Source organism: Athene noctua, chromosome 3, assembly GCF_965140245.1.
Source record: "Athene noctua chromosome 3, bAthNoc1.hap1.1, whole genome shotgun sequence".
Classification (NCBI taxonomy): Eukaryota; Metazoa; Chordata; class Aves; order Strigiformes; family Strigidae; genus Athene; species Athene noctua.
In genome coordinates this window covers 16,802,056-16,820,793 of record NC_134039.1, presented here as the reverse complement: position 1 = coordinate 16,820,793, position 18,738 = coordinate 16,802,056, and the positions used below count along the sequence as shown (strand labels likewise).

The 18,738-nt window shown below is 43.8% G+C and overlaps 1 protein-coding gene across 4 annotated transcripts in view; it reads right to left on the bottom strand.

Annotated features, from left to right (window-relative positions):
- IQSEC3 (IQ motif and Sec7 domain ArfGEF 3) overlaps positions 1-18,738 on the bottom strand; it is a 107,019-nt gene that overhangs the window by 41,679 nt on the left and 46,602 nt on the right. For all 4 annotated transcript variants that reach the window (XM_074902108.1, XM_074902112.1, XM_074902111.1 and 1 more), the window contains exon 3: positions 133-421. In XM_074902108.1, coding sequence (XP_074758209.1) covers positions 133-421 — 289 coding nt within the window. The remainder of the gene's footprint in view (positions 1-132; positions 422-18,738) is intronic.

The window sequence follows — 18,738 nt, the reverse complement described above, 5'->3', positions numbered from 1 at the left end:
GCTCAGGAAGGTCAAAAGCTCAAGGTGAACAAAAGGCTAAAATATTTGCTGAAAGATGTCCCATCACAGTGCGAATGCAGTCCCACCCACCCCGTCCCCTTCTCCCACAGCCTGAGGAGGAAGCCTCTGTACCTGTTTATTCTTTAGGTCAAGGGAGAGCTCATAATCGGAGGCAGCTGCATGGGAACACGAGGCCGTCCCTTTGCTGCGCTGCACTCTCACTGGGGAGCCCGTGTGGTGGAGGCTCGCCTTCTGCACCAGAGGGGAACACCCCGCTGCCTGCTCTTCTTGGAGCTCCGCATGCTGGGCTTTTAGCGTCAGGGTGTCGGACCTGCCTTCCTGGCCACTCTGTCTGCCGGCCTCCTTCGGATCCTCCGTTTCACACACGGCTTTCTTGCTTGTGGAACCGCTGGGATCGTCACTGTGAACAAAACGCAACGTTTCGCTTTTTTTATTTGCTTTTATTATATTTTATTTATGATTATGTTTATTGTTGTTTGCTATGCTCATTCACTGAGCTGCATTTTAAATGTTTAGGGAGCCTGGGCTATGAGGGGTCTCTCTCAGCGACTAGTAGTTTGATGCAGCCAAAGCCCTGATCCCTCCCTCCTTAAGAGCAGGCACCTGTGCTGCACACATTGTATGAACCAGTCCTGTCTTTGCTGGAGCTGCCTGTCTGCCTCTGCTCAAGGTACTGCAGTTGGAAGTGAGGGGACAAGGAGGGTGTCATGGCCTACTGACACCTGTCCTGCTCTCTGGAGCAGCTAGCATCTGGTAGTCACCCTTGTGCCCTTGCTGCCTACTGCTCAGCATCTCCCTGTACATCCCAGAGTCCCATCTGGCATGGAGTCTGGATCCCAAGGTTCCAACTTTCTCCTGGAGTTTCTAAAGGCATGTGGGAAATGGGGCAGGGGCAGCTGAATGTTGCAGAGTTTCCAGAGGACCTACTGGAGACCTGAGAGTATAAAGATGCAACAGAGACAGCCAGCTCTGAGATCCTGACTCTTTAAAGCCTGTTTGCAATACAGCTTGAATGAAAGAAGACATTTCTTTCTGACCCACAGTTTGCTGTGCCACTGAGATCTTGTGGAGAAAGAAAAACACTTTTCTCCTGTCAGCCACAGCAGTAATTGTGTGAAACCAGGGCCTCACAACAGTACACTCTGAGAGCTGACATGTTGCTCCAGACAGGATGGGATTAGCATATGTCTGATCCATTGAAGTGCTGAGGAAGTCTGTTGTTAACCTCTCCTGCCAAATGTTTTCCAAAATCATCCAATTTCAAACAAGATTTTGGTATTCTGGGGGACTGTTTGAATCATGGGAGTGTTTGTTTGTTACATTAGTCTCCTTCCAATGGCTACAGAGGAATAAATTAGGATTTTCAAGAGTGCAGGCCAGTCTGCATGGACTCTGCACTGGATACACCAGACACAGCTCCACTGGCTTCCAGGGGATGAGTATTTAGCTGAGAGCAAGATCTAGTTTGGAAATAATTACTACAGAACCAATGAATTTAATTCCATTGAAAGCAAGGATGTGTACTGTCTCACATATTTAAACACCATTAAATTATTTAATTCACTTCTGAATCATATTTCTTTTACATGGATTTGCTCCATGTACAACCAGTTCTGCTGTCATCTAGATAAGAAATAATTTTATGACTGGTGTTGTTGTCAGAGCAAAATCAGGGAAATTAGATATGATTTTCTGTAGTGCCCAAATTACCTTGAAGCATTTTAAGTCTCATGTTCAAAAGTGCTGTAAGCACTTAACAGATGAAGTCTTCTAACTGTAAATAGACTTTGCCTCCTAAGCCTCGGAGCACTTTTGCATACTTACTAGTACTTTAAAAGGAAGTTTATTGTCTCCAATGGTAGCTCTTCTGTTCAGTAGATTTAACAATCAAGCTTAAAAATATTCCCACAGTTTCTAAGAGGGTTCCAAATCTGATGAGCCAAAGACAGTATCACAACTTCAGAACTAAGAAAGATGAAGGATTTAAAGGTAGAAAGTTTCTTCTTTTATACTCATGCATGTAGTCACCAGTTAGACTTAAAAAACAAATTCACAGAAGAAACCAGTCTCTTACATAAGCGCTATATAACCGACTTTGTCAAAGCATATTAAAATGACATATCTGCATACTCATCAACCAGGAAACACCACCATTAAAATGAGGCATAAACTGTTCTTTTAGGTGGTACACCTTATAAAATCTTTCCTTGTTCTATTCCTGATACTATACAATTGAACACTCTTTTTTTCTACACCTAAAGATGGACATGTAAAGTATGTACCCATTTTTAACTCCTTCTGTTCTATGTCCATCCACATTGAAGGAAACATTAATAAAAGACTTTTCCCTCACATCTCTCACCGTAACATTTTTATTGGCCGCCTCTGTTCTATCCATTCTCATTTGAACGAGCAGAGCAGTATTTTTTATCCTCAGCTCAAGGGATGACCAGGTGACATAGATTTGATCACGTTTTCATTGAAGTGCATGCCAAAAGTCTCACAAGTATTTCAGTGGGAGCCGGACTGTGCCCTATAAAGCAATTTCAGCTAGATGCATAAGCTCTGATTCAGCAAGACACATATACCAAATTGCTCTGCTGAGTCAAGGCCACAGTGCACAGTGTGTTATGCAGACTCTCTTTAGGGCAGATCAGGGCCCAAGGCAGTAGACTAGAGAGCTAGTTGACTTCCCCTGCAGCATGAATGGACTCTAAACGCCAGCAAATATTCCCTGACATAATGGTCCTCTAAACACTTGCACATACGCTTAACTCTGTTTTTCTGAAGACCTCCACTGACAGATAGTAGTAGAATGTGAAGTGTGTGCATAAGAGTTTGCAGCATTCAGGCCTGTTGCTATGTAAGGCTGTACATCACCTCTAGTGTATGCTACCTATTTAGTTTTCTGTCGCATCCCGTTTAGAGTCTGAGTGAGTAACATTCACAATGACAGGATATCCTGCATGCACTGCTAATACAGAAGAAAAACCAGCAGGCTTTTGTAGAATCACATAATAACCTAGGCTGGGAGGGAAGGCTGGAGGTCCCTATTCCAACTCCCTGCTCAAAGCAGGGCCATTTTCAAATACAAATAAGGTTGATCTGGGCCTTCTTCAGTCAACTTTTTAATATCTCCAGACATGAAGATTTTTCAGGCTCTCTGGAAAGCCTTGTCAGGGCCCTTAGTGCACTAACAGTCCTTAATGGCCTGACCAGTCTCATCTGGGGTGCCTACAAATATCCGCTGCACAGTTCCCCCTTTTCAGCCCAGCCCAGAACAGTCAGTCCTCGCCCCAGCAACACTGTAAGAGTGCTGGTCTCCAGCTCTGCCACAGCCTTCCCCTTTCCATGGCCATGGACCCACTTGATCTGGACTCTGACCTGTAGACTGACTCCCCAGCTTGATGTTGGACCTGCCTCATCACCATGGACCCACCTGTTGAACCCAGACTGGGCTGTCTGACCTTAGGTACCCTCACTGGACCTGATTCTTATCCTGGCCAATGACACAGAGGATGCTGGACCAACCCAAAATGCTCAGAAGTCAGCTTTAACCTCATTAGGCATTTAGGTTATTCCTCAAGACACAGGAGACTCCTAAGACTGCAAGCACTAAGTGCACACACACATTGTCACAGATGTGTGAGAAGCAGCACCACCAAGCTCAGTGCTCCCACTCACAGTGAATTGAAGTCCCTAAGGACACTTGGTAGGATAAGCTAACCACACACATAACCTTGCCTTCCTCCTCCATGCGTGCTCTCAGTCCAGTCAATAAACCCATACAGAATGTATTGTGCTTATGCATGGAATTTTCTGAGAGTCAAAACTTGGTCAAATAAAAATCAGATTCCACTGAAGCACTCAATGGCATTTTTCAGCTGATGTTTTTATTCTAAATATAAACTTTTAAAATCCCTTCTGGTTTGGCTGTTGTGATGTTCAGAAAGCAATAGCAAATACTCTTGCTGAAGTGGGAATAGTTTCTACATGTTTTTTGTGGAAAAAAAATGGCTGAACCACTTTTACTTAGTGAGAAAAAAAGTCTCCAAAAAAATATAAACCTACTTCACCTTTCGGCAAGACATCAAACATGGGAAATTTCAGCTTCAGCTAGTAAACTTTAATGACTTATAAGCAGTGGAAAAAAAGGGGTAAAGACAGAGTTTACTTAGCAGCCTGAATGTTAGCATTACAGCCCTATGGTTACACTTACCACTCTCTATTCCTCCCAGGTTTATTCCCATCTTGAACCTGTTTCCAAGGAAATGGTATGGGGAGGCTTATTCTCTCTTGTCCAGTAGCAGCAACTGATGAAGCCCCATATGAGAGATAAAATGCGCTGCTAAAGATCAAAGCTGATGCTGCAGTGAAATATAGGCTAGAACCTTAACGAACCTGATCTTCCCCCTCTGTCTTGAGTGACACAGTTGATTTGCATTGACAGGGCACAGTTTTTGTTAGTAAGTGAAGGCTCAGGAGCTTTTATAATCATAGTAACAAAAAACCCCAACAGTAAGAAAAGTAAGTAGGGCAAGGATAGACATAACATCATGGAAGATCTAGGGAAAAGGAAAAGTTATTAAGTAAATTATGGGGATCCACTGGCTTTCCCTTGCCCAGTGAGCAATCAACCTCCCTGGTTGTGGGATGAAGGAAGGGAATGGAGCTATTACACATTCTGTTTCTTGGATAAGAAAATTTTTCTAACTACTTGTAATAATTGAAAGTCCCACTCAGAGTCCAAGGTGTGAATCCCAATGTCCTGGCCAAACTCCAACTAGGTTAATTTAGTTCTGTATCCCAGTGTCACCCCTGCAGTTTCAACTGTCACCAGTGTTCTTTACTTGCTGTCCTAAAGTATCATATACCACTATCTTTCACAGTTTTTACAGCTACTCTTGCATGATAAATGAAGCAATTTTCTGCTAGTCATTCAATCAGGTTTGTAATTTTTTTGAATTCTGTTTGATTGAAAGTTGTGATATTAATGTAAATCACTTGCAATCAGATAAAAAAGGAAGACTACAAATTCAGCTGTTCTGTTCTTCCTAGTTGTTCCTACATGACTTTTATGACCCATGGCAACTAGCTTAGTCATTATTACAAATAGATTCCATCTGCTGTAGAAAACATCTCTCATGTTTCAGCTATCTCCTGCTACTCTTGCACTGCTGACTTGTATATACCTGCTGCAGATAGAAACCGATTTTATTAACAAAGATGGTGTCTACAGACAATCTGACTCAGGGCTTATATGAACTACTATAGCTAGTTTAGCATTGCAAAACAGGGATATCAGGGTTCTGGGCTGAATCCGAGTGTTTATTTCAAAAAAGCAGGATGGTGAAAAAGCTGTCACTGAGACAATTAAGCTGGGCACTCATAAATATTTTTGTCTAGCATGGGTAAGCAAGACTTCTGATATTTAGCTTCTATGTGCAGATTTCTCAAGAAGATTTTCTACAAGGAGTACACTGAAGGAAGGGTGTAGGGAGATGATAGAGGAAAAATGGTATTATGTAGAGGGTTTTTTATTACTTTATTTTTTCTCCCTTCCTGGTATTTTGGAAACCTGAAGTCCAAATCAGTGATACTAAATTATCAAAGCAGAGAAGCCCATCTGCCCATTCCTAGTAGTATCAGCTCCACGTGTCTGTAAAGAGCTGTTGTATCATACTCTGTCCTGGGAGACATTTGACTGCTTTTCAGTTCCTACAGTATCAGGATAGTGCACGTCCTTGCATACTGCATACACACATTTCCAGCTTGGCAAGGATCTGTGCTTCTGTCAGCTGTGGAGCTGAACCATGATTATCTGTTGGATCCTGACTGTCAGGCTTAAACATTCCCATATCTGATGACTTGAGAAAGAACATACAGCCCCTTCCCCCTGAAATTTTCAAGACAATTTCAAGTTAGACCTGTAGGCAGGAACACAGAAGTTGGATGCTCCAGACATTACATTTCTTTGTCCTGCTGTCAAATACTAGAATTAGTTCACAGTCAAAGAGTAATTTTCAGAACTCTCAGAAAGGTGTTTACAGGGTAGCTGAGTGACTAAACAGGGCTTTAGGACCCGGAGAACTATTCTTCTCAAGGACAGTAATGTTAGTCCTGTAAGAAATTAAAACTGAACTTTCTGAATGATCACTCCAGAGCTACACAGCTCCCACATGGTCAAGACACAAAACTCATCTCATTGCTCCTACAAGAAGAAAAATTATTGCAGATAAATAAGAGCAATAACAGAGTAACAAAAACAGCAATGGCTCCTCTGGACTTGGACAGCGGTGTAAGAAACCAGTCACTCGAGAGGATGATCATACACAGGTATAGTTGTTATGCAAAAATATCTAGCTAATTGGATAGGAGGAAGCTATGGGTGTGAGGTGTTACAAAAGTACTACAGAGGCTGATCTCACCTCTTCTTTGTGTCACTTTGGGAGAAAATCACATTGTTGTTTCCCATGTGTAATTTACCAAACACTTTCTTCATGGTATTCAAGGTCAGCATGCAGGACTGTGACCTGTAACTGAGGTAAAGACTACATGGACAAGGACCACAGAAATTTATTAATCCATTTCACAGAGCTCTTTATGAGGATCGGTTTCTTATTATATATATGCTGCTCTAAAGTGCTGTAGGTGATTAGTATTATCATGGCCTGAGAGCCATATAAGACTTCAAAGCTTCAGAGATGTCATAATAAAAAACCCTTACAAAGTGTCATATGGAGAACTAGGAAGAGGTCACTGGCTAATGCCAAGAGAATGGAGGGCAGACCCCAAATCTGCAAGAAACTGTGCTCCCTCTGTCTTAAGACATTTCAGCATTTCCCCTGTCCTCTCTCCTCTCCCTGCTCAAAAAAAAAAAAAAAAATCAGTTGCTGAGTTAGCAGGGTCCAAAGTGCCTTTTCAGTTTATTTCATTTCAGTGTTCCCTGAGGACACCCATAACATATGGTGAATGGGTTGATCAGAATTCAATGAAAAAAAATGGCTGAGACAGGCTTGGTAATATATTATGGGATCTTTTCAAGGTTCAGAGATTTCTGACATCCTGGGAGTCTGAATGCAAAATAATTGTTTCTGATTTGCTTTAAAGTTCAGGTTTTAGGGAGACTTGGAGTCAATGCTCTCTGTGAACATGCTGAAAATGATAGAAGGCAAAAGTATCTCCTGCCAGAGAGGCAGGGAACTTGGAACTTGATCTTGGCAAATCATCCTCTGCCAGCCAAGCTGCAGCTTTCTCAGACAGTCTCCCCCAACACAGACAAATATAGGAACAAGATTCTGATTTTGTCTACATTCACGTAACACCTTGCAAAGCAGTGGCATCAATCCATCTTCTCACACTAGTTTTACCCAAGAGGAATTAATGATAATTAGCCAAGCTCATTACCCATCCCAGAATATATTACTTGTTTCATAAAAAGGCTGGCACACACACCTATAAAATAGATTTGACAGTACAGTATGGTAAATATATTAGAAATCAATTAAATTTAACACACTTTAGCACAGACTGAACCAGGCAACATCTTTTCAACGTTGTATAAAGTGGTTTTGGTGAGATGTATATTAAGCAGACAGAAAATGTAATAATACTAGAAAATGCTTCATGTCCCACAGGGTCCAACGTGCCAAAGTCAGGGCCTCCATTTCAGATTTGGTACTTAAACATGATCCCCATGAGCTGTGTAATTCCCATGTTGTTCTGGTGTTGTGCCTCTTGCTACAGAACAGCACTACAGGAGCTAAAATTTTCTGATGCATCCCATGTCCTCATGGTGCAAAGATAACTGCCCAGGTGTCAGTCTGGGCTGGCTGCCTGTCTGAGGGCCAGGACCTCCACGACTAACTTCAGTCACCTGAGGACTAGGATCTCTGCTTTTTCATGGAGACACACAGGCTCCTCCAGAGGGTGACTTGGAACAGCTAAGGCAGCTCCAACTGTATGAGAAGTGGTGTTTGTGGTGCAAGGCTGGCTGTGCTGGGTGGTGCGGTTGTCACACAGTCTTCCTCTTGTAGTTCCTAGGTGTGTCTGAGTGACACCTCAGAATGACTTGGGCCGCCTCTCGGGCACACCCCTCTTTCCTCCTCCCTTCCTGGCCGTGCTTCCTGTTTCACCAGCATCAGGAGCACAGTGCTCAGCTTACTAAGTACAGCCCCTTTCTCAGCTGCCCATCACACCTTGGTGCTTGACCCCCCCAGGCTGGTTGCTGCACTGCCTCTGCAGGTTGGACTAGGAGGCGGTCCCACAGCCTGCCACTGCAAAGGGGGTTACTTGTGGCTGTGTCAAACGGGGCACTTGTGCTTATCACTGAGGTGTGAAAAGTACCAAGTGGACAGTGAAGGCATAGGGGGGCTCTGTTCTGCACGGTTTAATTACTTTTATTTTAACCCTCGACCTCTCTTGCCTCTGCAATGTTTGGTAAAGATGACCTTTTAGAGAAGGAAAAAACAGATGGCATCCTGCATTAGTGTAACTGCCTGCTCAGCACCCCAGGAAAGAGAAACTTGGCTTCTCAGCAGTAGCCTTTCTGCCACTTCAACTCAGATCTCTTGGCTCCTCATCCCTGAGGCAGGTTTGAACATCACCAAATTCGCTGACAAAAGTCTGCCGGTGCAATCATGCAGAAGATAGAATTTCACTGCTAAAATGAGATGAATTCAGGGCTGGGAGGCAGCAGAGCCTATACAAGGCAAGGAAACCTTGCATATCCCCTCAGCCCATCGCTCTCCTATTCCAACTGTCTGTGAGCTGGTGAGGGACGCAACTCTTGGCATTTTATAGACCTAGGCAAGGGCTTCCATGGTCTTCTTTTTCCACCTGCTGTGACAGACCCTAGGTTGGACTGCACCTCTGGGTTCCTTCCTAAGTGATTGGGGTAATTGATTTCTGAAGGCAGTCAGTGAGGCGCTTCACAGGAAGATCTTCATGTAACACAGATAAATTTTGTTTCTATTCTCAAATATCACCTCAGCTATTTAATCTCTTGTGATCACTGCAGCCCAATAGAAGGCCACTGCTTGTGTCAAACCAAGGAGAAGGAAACCTAGTCGTCCTCCACGTAAAGGGTAACACAGCCTCAAATCACCATCCTCAATACAGACAGTCCATACAATATTCACCAGCTTTAGGAAATCAGATATGATTCAGATTTTTAACTTTGCCAGTGTGTTCAGATCTAGAGCTTTAGGTTGGCCTATGGCTGAAGACCAAGATAGAAACAGCATGGTTAGCATTCCTTCTTCCTTTCCCCAATCCACTGACCGCCCCCACAGCCTTATGCAGCAGGCACAAAGATCTACTTTTCCAAGTTCTAACCTATTTTGTCACTGCTGCTTCACTCACACTCTGATCCAATTCATGCCACTTCTCTTCTCTGAGGCCTTAATCCCTTTTATCTCTTTCTTCATTCCCATTTGGAAAAGAGGATGTCTTAGCAGCTTCCACATTTGGTCATACAAACCCATATTCTCCTAGGGCCACTTAAACTTTTCTTCCCTATGAGGAATGAAAATGATTCCCATCCCTATACTTTGTACTCAGACATGGACCTTCTGGGACAAGATCATTAACAAAAATCTGAGTTTGCTTTGACACAACCAATCCTACTGTGTTGCTGAGCAGAACTATGGCTGGTGCTAAATGAGATTATACCAGTGGATCGCACCAAAGTCAGTGGCAGATCTAGCCAAATATGCTATATTTTAAGACAGTATGTAACATGCTTATCAGACCCACTTGTGCTATAACAGCACAGCAATACTTTTCACAGTGCCATTCTGCACCATCCATTTCTGTGCATCTTGATCTATCACTCTCACATTAGTGTATTCTGGGAAATTAGAGGCATCTGTTATCTTTTGCCAGTCACCCCAGAAGACATGTACCAGCAATGTGTACATAGGGTAGCCTATCCCCATCTTCCCTCTTTCCTTTGGAATGAGAGAGATTGCAGTCAATCCACATACACAGACTATAATAACAGCATCATAACCTGTTTACAGGAAATCAGCAACATACCAGTGTGGGACATGACAAAGGTGACACTTGGCTCTTGTCACTAGGCAAATACAGTTCCCGGTGGGTTGATGGTAGTCTGTGTACAGAAAGAACCAAAGTGCCAAACAGAGATGGTTAAAAGTTACTAGAATACACTTCCAAATTGTGTGGCCAGTTAGGCTCTTCAGTCTCAAAAGAAGAATCCCACTGAACTCAGCTCCTGTTTATGTCTTGATGCTTTTCCTCAGGATGATGTTTCCTCACAGAAGATGGACTAGTCTCCTGTTCTTCTGCAGGTTCTGAACAGGCCAGGTGACAGTCCTGAAAATCTCCCAACTTTTTTATACTCTTTCCCTCAGCTATCTAGCTGTTCACAGAGCCCAGATAGAACAGCCTGAGCAGCTGTATAGTGTGTTCTTCTTCACCATCTCAGACTCTTTAGTTCTTCCTGGAGCATACGTAACCCTGCCAGGGCCACATGCAGAAGAAGGAGCCCTGGAGCAATGACATGCTTTTCCCAAAGGAAAGCTTATTGTATTTGAGAACAGAGCCTGCCCCATGGAGGTGGTCAGAAGATGAACCTGCACAGGAGTGAGTTAGTGTTGCAGAGCACAGAAAAGACAAAAGGCCTTTGGATTGACATCACACTATGAGAAAATGTGTAATAAAAGGCCACAGTCTCTTTGTTGTCACTGCCAAAGAACGCTGGCATGAACAGGAATATTCCAGCCAAGGGACCTGTTCATTTATCTCGTTCATAAATTTTGTACCCTCCAGTTTCTTCTTTCGGTTACACTGGTTTTTAACTTCTAGCTTTTCCTGCTTTTTCTCTGACATTCCCCTTCTCTCTATAGCATGTTTGCCATTCATTTTCCTTACAGTAGCAATGATATCTTTGCTGGGGTGAGTCTGTCTCTCTTTCTTTCTCATTGGCTCTTTCTTCCATCTCTTTGCCTTATCTGTCTCTGCATTGTAAACCATAAACAAGTATGTGGACAGAGGGTCCACAGAAACCACCTGTCAAGTTCAACAGAACACACCTTAGTGTACAAAAGATCTGGAGTGGCCTAATTTGGGGTGTGGGTGCATCTTGACTGATGCAGATCAGGTCAGATGGTATCAGTAGAGGATTAGAATGAATGGTGGGAGCTCTACCACAGTCCATCTGCTATTACTTTATCAACCGTCTGTGCCTGTTTTCCAGTGCTAGATACAGGACTATTTCCAAAGCTGTCACAGCCTCTTTTCATGCATCTCTGTGGCATTATCACACAGAATACACAGAATACGGCAGGTGTTTATGCTACATTCCACGGGTACCAAGAAGCTGCCATGTTACAGGCAGGCAGTTCTTTGCAATACAAGAGACAGAACATGAGGATCATCTGAAAGCCATGAGTGAATCACCTAGTATTAAAGCAACTAACTGATCTCAGTAGCTGTTGAAAGTGGTTCCCACAGCTGTAAGGTAGACTATGATTGATTCTCTTTCACTGACACTGTTGTGGCCCAAGAAATGTCACATGTGGGAGAAGAGTATCTGAATCCAAGTCTGAAGTCCTCTAGGGCAGGACCTTTGTAAGCAACAGCAGCAACAGGGGAAAATGAAGGACTGGAAAACATGTGGCCGGGCAATGGCTGGATACAGCTTCGTGCTCTCAGAAAACATGTCTGATGGGTATCCTTGCAGTTTCAAAAGAGGATAGTTCAGATAGGCTTTCTTCGGCCTCTCTCTCCTGCCATCTTCCTCCTTCCTGAAGAAAGGTGTTGACAGAGGCAAACAAAACACCTAGTGTGACTCTAGTTTCTGCCAGAGATTTTTTTTTCCTTTTGAAGAGCCTATCTATTCCTCTCTTCCCCACCCTCACATTCCCCAAACTTGCCTGAAAGTGGCTGCAACAACTGTTGGAGAGAAGGAGCAGAGAAATGCCTGTGTGGGAGTGCCAAAACGACCCGGTGGATCTCCTTTACAGGACTGAAATGCTGCATCTGACATTCACCTTCTGTTTCTTTCAGAAAGAGTCATTCCTCCCAGGTCATAGTACCAGAAGAACTGCCAACTATAGTTCCTTGCCAACTATACCCCCTTGCAAGACATTCTCAATGTCGGTAACTATGATGTTAAGAATGTTCTCTAAAACATTTTTTGATTGTAATTGTGTTTCCATATTTCCCCTAAATCTACAGACACTAAATACCTTTGTGGTTCTGGACCTAGGCTCCTGCAAAGCAATTAAAGCTGCTAGTCCCGACTGTACAAAGCACCCATAAAAAGAGAGGAATCTACTCACTCCCAAGTTTAGGAAGAGTTCAAATCTGGGTCTAGACATTACTTCTCCCCCACAACTCTGTGTCAGACTAAAATCAAAACTCTGACAACTGTAAGGCTGGTGAATATTTATGTGAACTTTGCCGACCCATCCCTGCCTGTTTGGTGCATCCCCACAAACTCCAGTCATAGTATCTTGAACAGGATTAGTAAGTCTACAGGGAGGAAAGAGTAAGAAATAGGTGAGCCGTTAAGAAACAGAAAGAAATCATCTCTTCATGCCCGTGATCTCAATAAGGAAAAGAAATTAGAAAAGAGGCACAAACAGGATGTGCTAACAAAGTGGAAATGTTGTTCAAACTTCTCCTGTGTGTTTCCAAAAACAATGTTGTGGAGGACTTTAGCACAAATGAAAGAAGTTGAAGAGTTTTATATATGAAGTTGTCTGTCCTCAGAGCATACAAGGCACAGACCATGGTTGTAGAGGCTTGCTTTGCACTGGCATGTCCAGGTGCTGTAAGCCTGACCTGGAGTGCTCTCTATTAAGAATCAGAGGAAAATTCAGTCTCTGTGGTCCACTAATTGTAGGAGCTTGTAAGTGACACTGCCAGTTGGGGGCCAACTAGTTAGACTCGTTATGCTGGTTTGTGTGATAGGTTATAGATCTGATTTGATACAGACTAGAATTGTTATCATGTTTCTTCACACCTTGGCCAGAGCTACAGAACAGAGTACCTGAGCTGAGCGGACACACTGATATATCCAATATCCTGCCAGCAATCTTAAATCAGAAAGGCCAATTTCCCATTTCATGAACTGGATTTGCATTCTTTCTGTCAGGCAAGGTCAGACAAAATATTGGGTAGCTCAGTTGTTTTTCTGTAATACTTAAAGCATTATGGATACTGGTGGAAAATCATCATTCCCCACCATTTTTTTCCAAAGATGCTTCAGCAGTATCTAAAAGAAGAATCAACTTGGAGAACAGTTCAGTTCTCATAAAGTTCATGGACCTCAGCCTTAAGGGGTATTTCATTCACAATCCAAACAGGGTCTTGCGGATTTCTCAGGAGGATCTAACTGTTAGAGGATACAGAGTGACCCAAGGCCAAAGTGAGAGCTGTACTGGGAGGAGAAATGCTCCTGGACTCTAGCAGTAGCCAAAGAGGGACATGATGCTGTGACTGTGCAGTGGATAATATTCATGGCTCTTTTGTGCCAATGCCTTCTAGCATGATTTCACAGGACAAACACATGTTCAATGGAAACAGAGAGTTCAGGTAAAGAGACATGAAGAGTCAGAGACAGCAGACCTCCAGAAGTAAATGAAATCAGATTTTTGTTTTTAACCATGTGATGCTTAGAGTGTACCATACTCTTATGCAGCTCAGAGAGCTGGGAAGAAAGATGTTTGAAGGTTTGACTTCAAAGAAGTGTTCAAAATCTATCCATCCACTTTTCACCCTCCCACATGCAAAATGGAGCAACAAGCACAAAGGACCTCTTCCAGCAGGAACACATATTTCCGTGAGTACTTTTGTTGTCAAAAGTGGAGCAAGAGGGAATTTCACCAGAACCGCAAGGAAGGCTGGCTTGGAGATGTAGCCAATGGCTTACATGTCTCCCTACCACTAATTGGTGCTGTGATGCCAGGGAGTAACCAATCTGTAACAGTGACTAATCCAGCAGGCACTTTAGAAATGAGTACACAGCTGTTTGAAGTCTAAACTATATTGAGTTACAATTTAATTGGTCTGTAATCATGAAGTAAACACTTGCCAGTTGCACTAATCGTGTTTCAACCCTGATTTAAGCAGCAGTCTCCCTACTGGAAAGTGAGAAAAATGTTATGGGAAAATATGAGCAGAATTTGCCCAACTTTTTCACAGGTGTTTCCATAGATGTTTCAGACCCTAGCCCTTCTGCTCAGTACACATCCAAGCCCTTCCAGAAGACTCTGTTTAGATCCCTGACCTCTCCTCTTCCTGGGACATCCCTTTATCTCCTTTGACTTAAAAGCAAGTCAGGTCTCATCTGCACTTCTTCTAGATAGGAAGGTCCTTCTCTCTCCCACAAACACAGGTGGAACATCCTCCCGTCCCAAAGAGTTATCTGGCATCTGATCCTGCCCTTCACACAAATGTACCCAGATCCTCCCCAGTCTCCTCTGAGACATGATCCTTCAGCCCTCCAGTGCTATCTCCATGTTCACTGCCAAAGTGGACCTGCACCAGGTGCTTAAAGTTTTGTGTAGAACTTTTCCCATCACTGGAACAGAGGTGATTTTCTGCTGATTTCCTATTCAGCACTGCAGGCAAGCCAGAGGCAGGCTCCGAAAAGCCTATGAAAGGCAACTGAATGAATATACTGTTCCCTCCAATTGTGACTCCATCATTTCCTCTCATTACTCTAATAGAAACAAATCTTTCTCATCTCAGCCCTATTACCTCACACAAAAGAAAATGGTATGTAATCCTGTTAGAGCTGGGCTGCTGCTGGACACATTTTAAGGTCATTGTTCTGGGATGCCAGTCTCCACTGTGTGAGACTGGGAGAAATGGGAAATGCAATTACTAGGCTATTCAAATCCCTAGAATGAAGCCCTGCCGTTAACAGGCAGAAGCCAGCAAGAAAAAGAGCAGTTGCTTTATGAAATTATAGGGTTTGGCTAAATCAGAGTCTAATCAGCACCTCAGTAAAGGAGCAGGGTTAGCTCCTACTGCCATCCATGGAGTCTCCACATTCCCCTCAACCTCATCTTTGGCATCCCCAGCAGAAGCCCAACCTGCAGTATGGGTTATGGTCATGAAGCCAGTGGTGTACAAGTCCAGTGGAGACAGTGGTGGTCCATATCCATGATTTACACTGCACTTTGAAATGGGGAAGCCTTAGAGTTCAGCAACAGGAATGTGCCTGCTGCTGCCATCACCTCATACTGTACTTTGTCTCTGAGCTTCTTGGGGGCAGAATCTCGGATCAAATCTGTCTCCTAATATTCTCAGCCTACAGCACCAGTCTTGCTGATTGCTGGTGCAACCCAGCTAAGCAGCCAGGTGAGAAATTTCCACTGCTAAACTCATGGAACTGTAATCCCTCCACAAGGAATTCACATGCTGGAGGAGAGAAGGGGGCTAGTACTGCTTGTGGCAGTCAGTGAAGCAAAGCAGAACAATACAAGTGGGAATAATTGCAACCACCTCATTGAGTTAGCTTCTACTGAGTGGTTAGACACTGACATGTTCCTAATCATTCTCATCCAGGTGAAGCCAAGGCATTTTTTAGCTCGATGGGTAGCAAAGAAAACATCAGAAATCTTGCAGGACAAACATTAGGGAAGACCACACAAGAACAACAATGACCATCACAAACCACAAGCAGAGACAGACTTCTGTCCCAGACTGTTCCTGAAAGCCAACCTCCTCCTGTTATGACTTGTGTTTCCTTCTCCTTCTGCCCCACACTTGAGCTGTATGGCTGCTCTCGCTGGTCTCTCCTGCAGTCAGGCAGTGACTCCTCTTACTGCCTTGATGTCCCTCTTTATCTTCACCTTCCCTGCTGTGTTACCCTCCTGCTGCCCATGTTCCTTCAGTGTCCTGAAGGATTTCTGTCCCACAAGATAAGGCCGGGTTCTTGCTGAAAGCAGAACCATTTTTGCAGATCCCAGAAGGAAGCAATGTGGGCTGATGTAAGGTTCCTGGTAAAGGAGGAGAAAGCAGCTGATCACCACTGGAGTCTCTGAGTCCCTTGAAGAGACGAGAGTCACTTCCCTGTTTATGCTCTTTATTAGTCCCTATTCTCTTTAATCGGCTTAAACTGATGAGCCGAGGCAGCGGTAGGGATCAGCCAGGCTGTTTAATTAAAGGATTGCAGCTCAGCCCTGCAGTTTGGGGGTTTGTGTAAATGAGCTGCAAGTACATTATTTAATCTGCTGCACAGAGAGGAGTTGGGGCATTAATGAAGCAAACTCTAATTAAAACTAGGCGGCTGATGGTTATTAGTGGCATCAGTTCTGACAGGATTTATCTCATTTAGGGAAATGCCTGATCACAGAGGGGGAAAAGAAAGAATAAACCCGAGCTGGTTTATCAAATTCACCACAACATCACTTGTGATTCTCTGTCCATTCAGTGGGGCTCAGGAGAGCTGCACAGGGAGCCCCTGTGTCCCAGGCTCTCCCATCAGGAGCCCTGATGAGCTTATTTAGGAATATGCCTGGCTCACTCAGGAACTGATTGCCTATTCAGGCTGTCTGACCCACATATTTCAGTCTTGATTGACTTTTGTTCTGCCTTGGTTCAGTGAGGAGACTGTTCATGATTTGAGCAGGGTGACAGGCTCTGTAAATGATCTGATGAGCTTCTCCCAGCAGCATACTGAGCCATTCCAGAGCAGCACAGCTATCAGGTATGGACATCAGCTCCATGGTGACCCTGTGTTCTTCCCTCTCTGCCATTTTTTTGTTCTCCTCACTGCATTGTGTATGTAACTTTGGGTATGAAGGAAGCTTATGGCTGACTGCAGTACCTGGCAGAGGCTCAGAGGTGTTTTCTGGCCAGCATAAAGCTGATGGGTGAGTTTAATAGTCCTGCATGTGCTCTGCCTTTCTTCTGGCACAATGTGGGGAGTAGAGCTTCTCTTCTCACCTGAGACAGTCACATAGAGAGATCTCCTATAAAAGCTGATCTGTTTCAAAAAGCAAAAATTCTGTGTGCCTGTTTCTCACCTTCAAATAGCTACGGTGGATTCAACCATCTATATCTCTACATAGAATGTAGTGTCACACACAGACAAATTCAGGACTTCTTTTGGGTTCTGAGGACAAAAGAAAGCCTTGGGAAAAAAGTAAGGAAAGCAGGAGGCCTGCAGAATGGGACAAGCTGCAAAAGACATAAAATGGACAGACATAGACCAGTATGAGAAGTTCTTTAACTGGAAGCCCAAATGAAACATGCCATAGGGTTCTTTTTCATTCATTCCTAATTTTGACTTTCCTGGCTCAGACTCATCTTTGGATGCAATTTGCCAAAGTGGTTAAATTACTGAAACAAATTACTGCTTCCTCTTCAATTTACCTGCTAAAGCTCAGGTGAGAAATTTGGTGGTTCCCAGCACAAGGAGGGCAGGGAAACTCATGGTCAAGGGATGGGTAGGGCCTTTGGGAGTCACTGTGACAAAAAGAAGACCTAACAAATAAGGCCTGACAAAGAGCATGACAAAAATGACTCTAGAGCTTAAGACACTGTAGGAGTGACAGCCTTGTAGGATAAGAAAATAAGGGCACTGATCAGAAATAAGATGGAGGCTGGGACAAGAATGGGGCAGGGTCAAGGATCAGGGTATGAAGATAGAACACTATAGCAAAATAGAGCCTCTGTTCAGACAAAATAGAGAACATAAACAAAACTCTCACTCTCCAGAAATGTAAAGGAGTGGTAGCTGTCCCTACCACAGAAACCTCTGTTTTGTCTTCCTCTTCCTTGCCCGCATCTCCTCATCTGTCACAGAGGTGCAGCTGCAGGTGTCCCACAGGGCTGTCATGCAAACTTTACCAATGCTTGAAAGCCATGGCAGAGACATCATGGGGTTAACCCTTCCATCCTCATACATAAATGGACAGAAGGGGGCCTGTTTCTTTACCTTGTCTCCAAGTGTGGTTGAACCCTACTTTTGAACATTCACACACACACACACACACCCCTCACACACACCCACTATTCTCTTCACAGTTGTCCAGCACTCACAGTTTTCCTTGGAAGGAAATCAGAAACCACAGTCTGCTCCAGTGAGCAGAACAAGCAAAAGAAATACCATTTTAAAAATGCTGTAGCCTCACTACTGCAACTCAGCTGCCTGATTCTGTCTGGAGCCCTCCCTAGTAACTCAGGCTTCTTATACAGATGCTAAAGGTCAGATGTAAAAGTCTAGCAGTGTGATGAGAGAAATCTTTAAAGAGAAACCTGTTTTCTGTTGAAGAAAGGGTGATGAGGCATGAGAAAAAGGAGTAAGTCTAGGAGATGAAGGTGTAAGAAGTCGTGAGAGGAGAAGGAGATGGCAAGAACAATGCTGAGTATGGAAGTTATATGCAGTATGAGCATCTTAAGTATGTTTGAAGCTCCCTGGACCTCTTGGTCTTGGCACCGAAGTCATTCAGTGATGAGGGAGAGCTATGACAATTGCTGTTGCACCCACAACTGGCTGCACTGGATACAAGTTAGTAAAAGTTTATAGTACCTATCTATAACTGTCCTTCCTTGGCAAGCTCAGACCATTTCAACACATGCAAAACTGCATCCCCATGCTGTCTCAGGGTGTGAGACAGAACCCTGAGTTTGTTTGGTGACTTTTTCTGTAGCTTAAAGGTTATGGGTCTATACTGGTGTGTGTCCAGGCACCTTATAATGTAAGATAACTAATTTGAAGGAGAAGAGTGA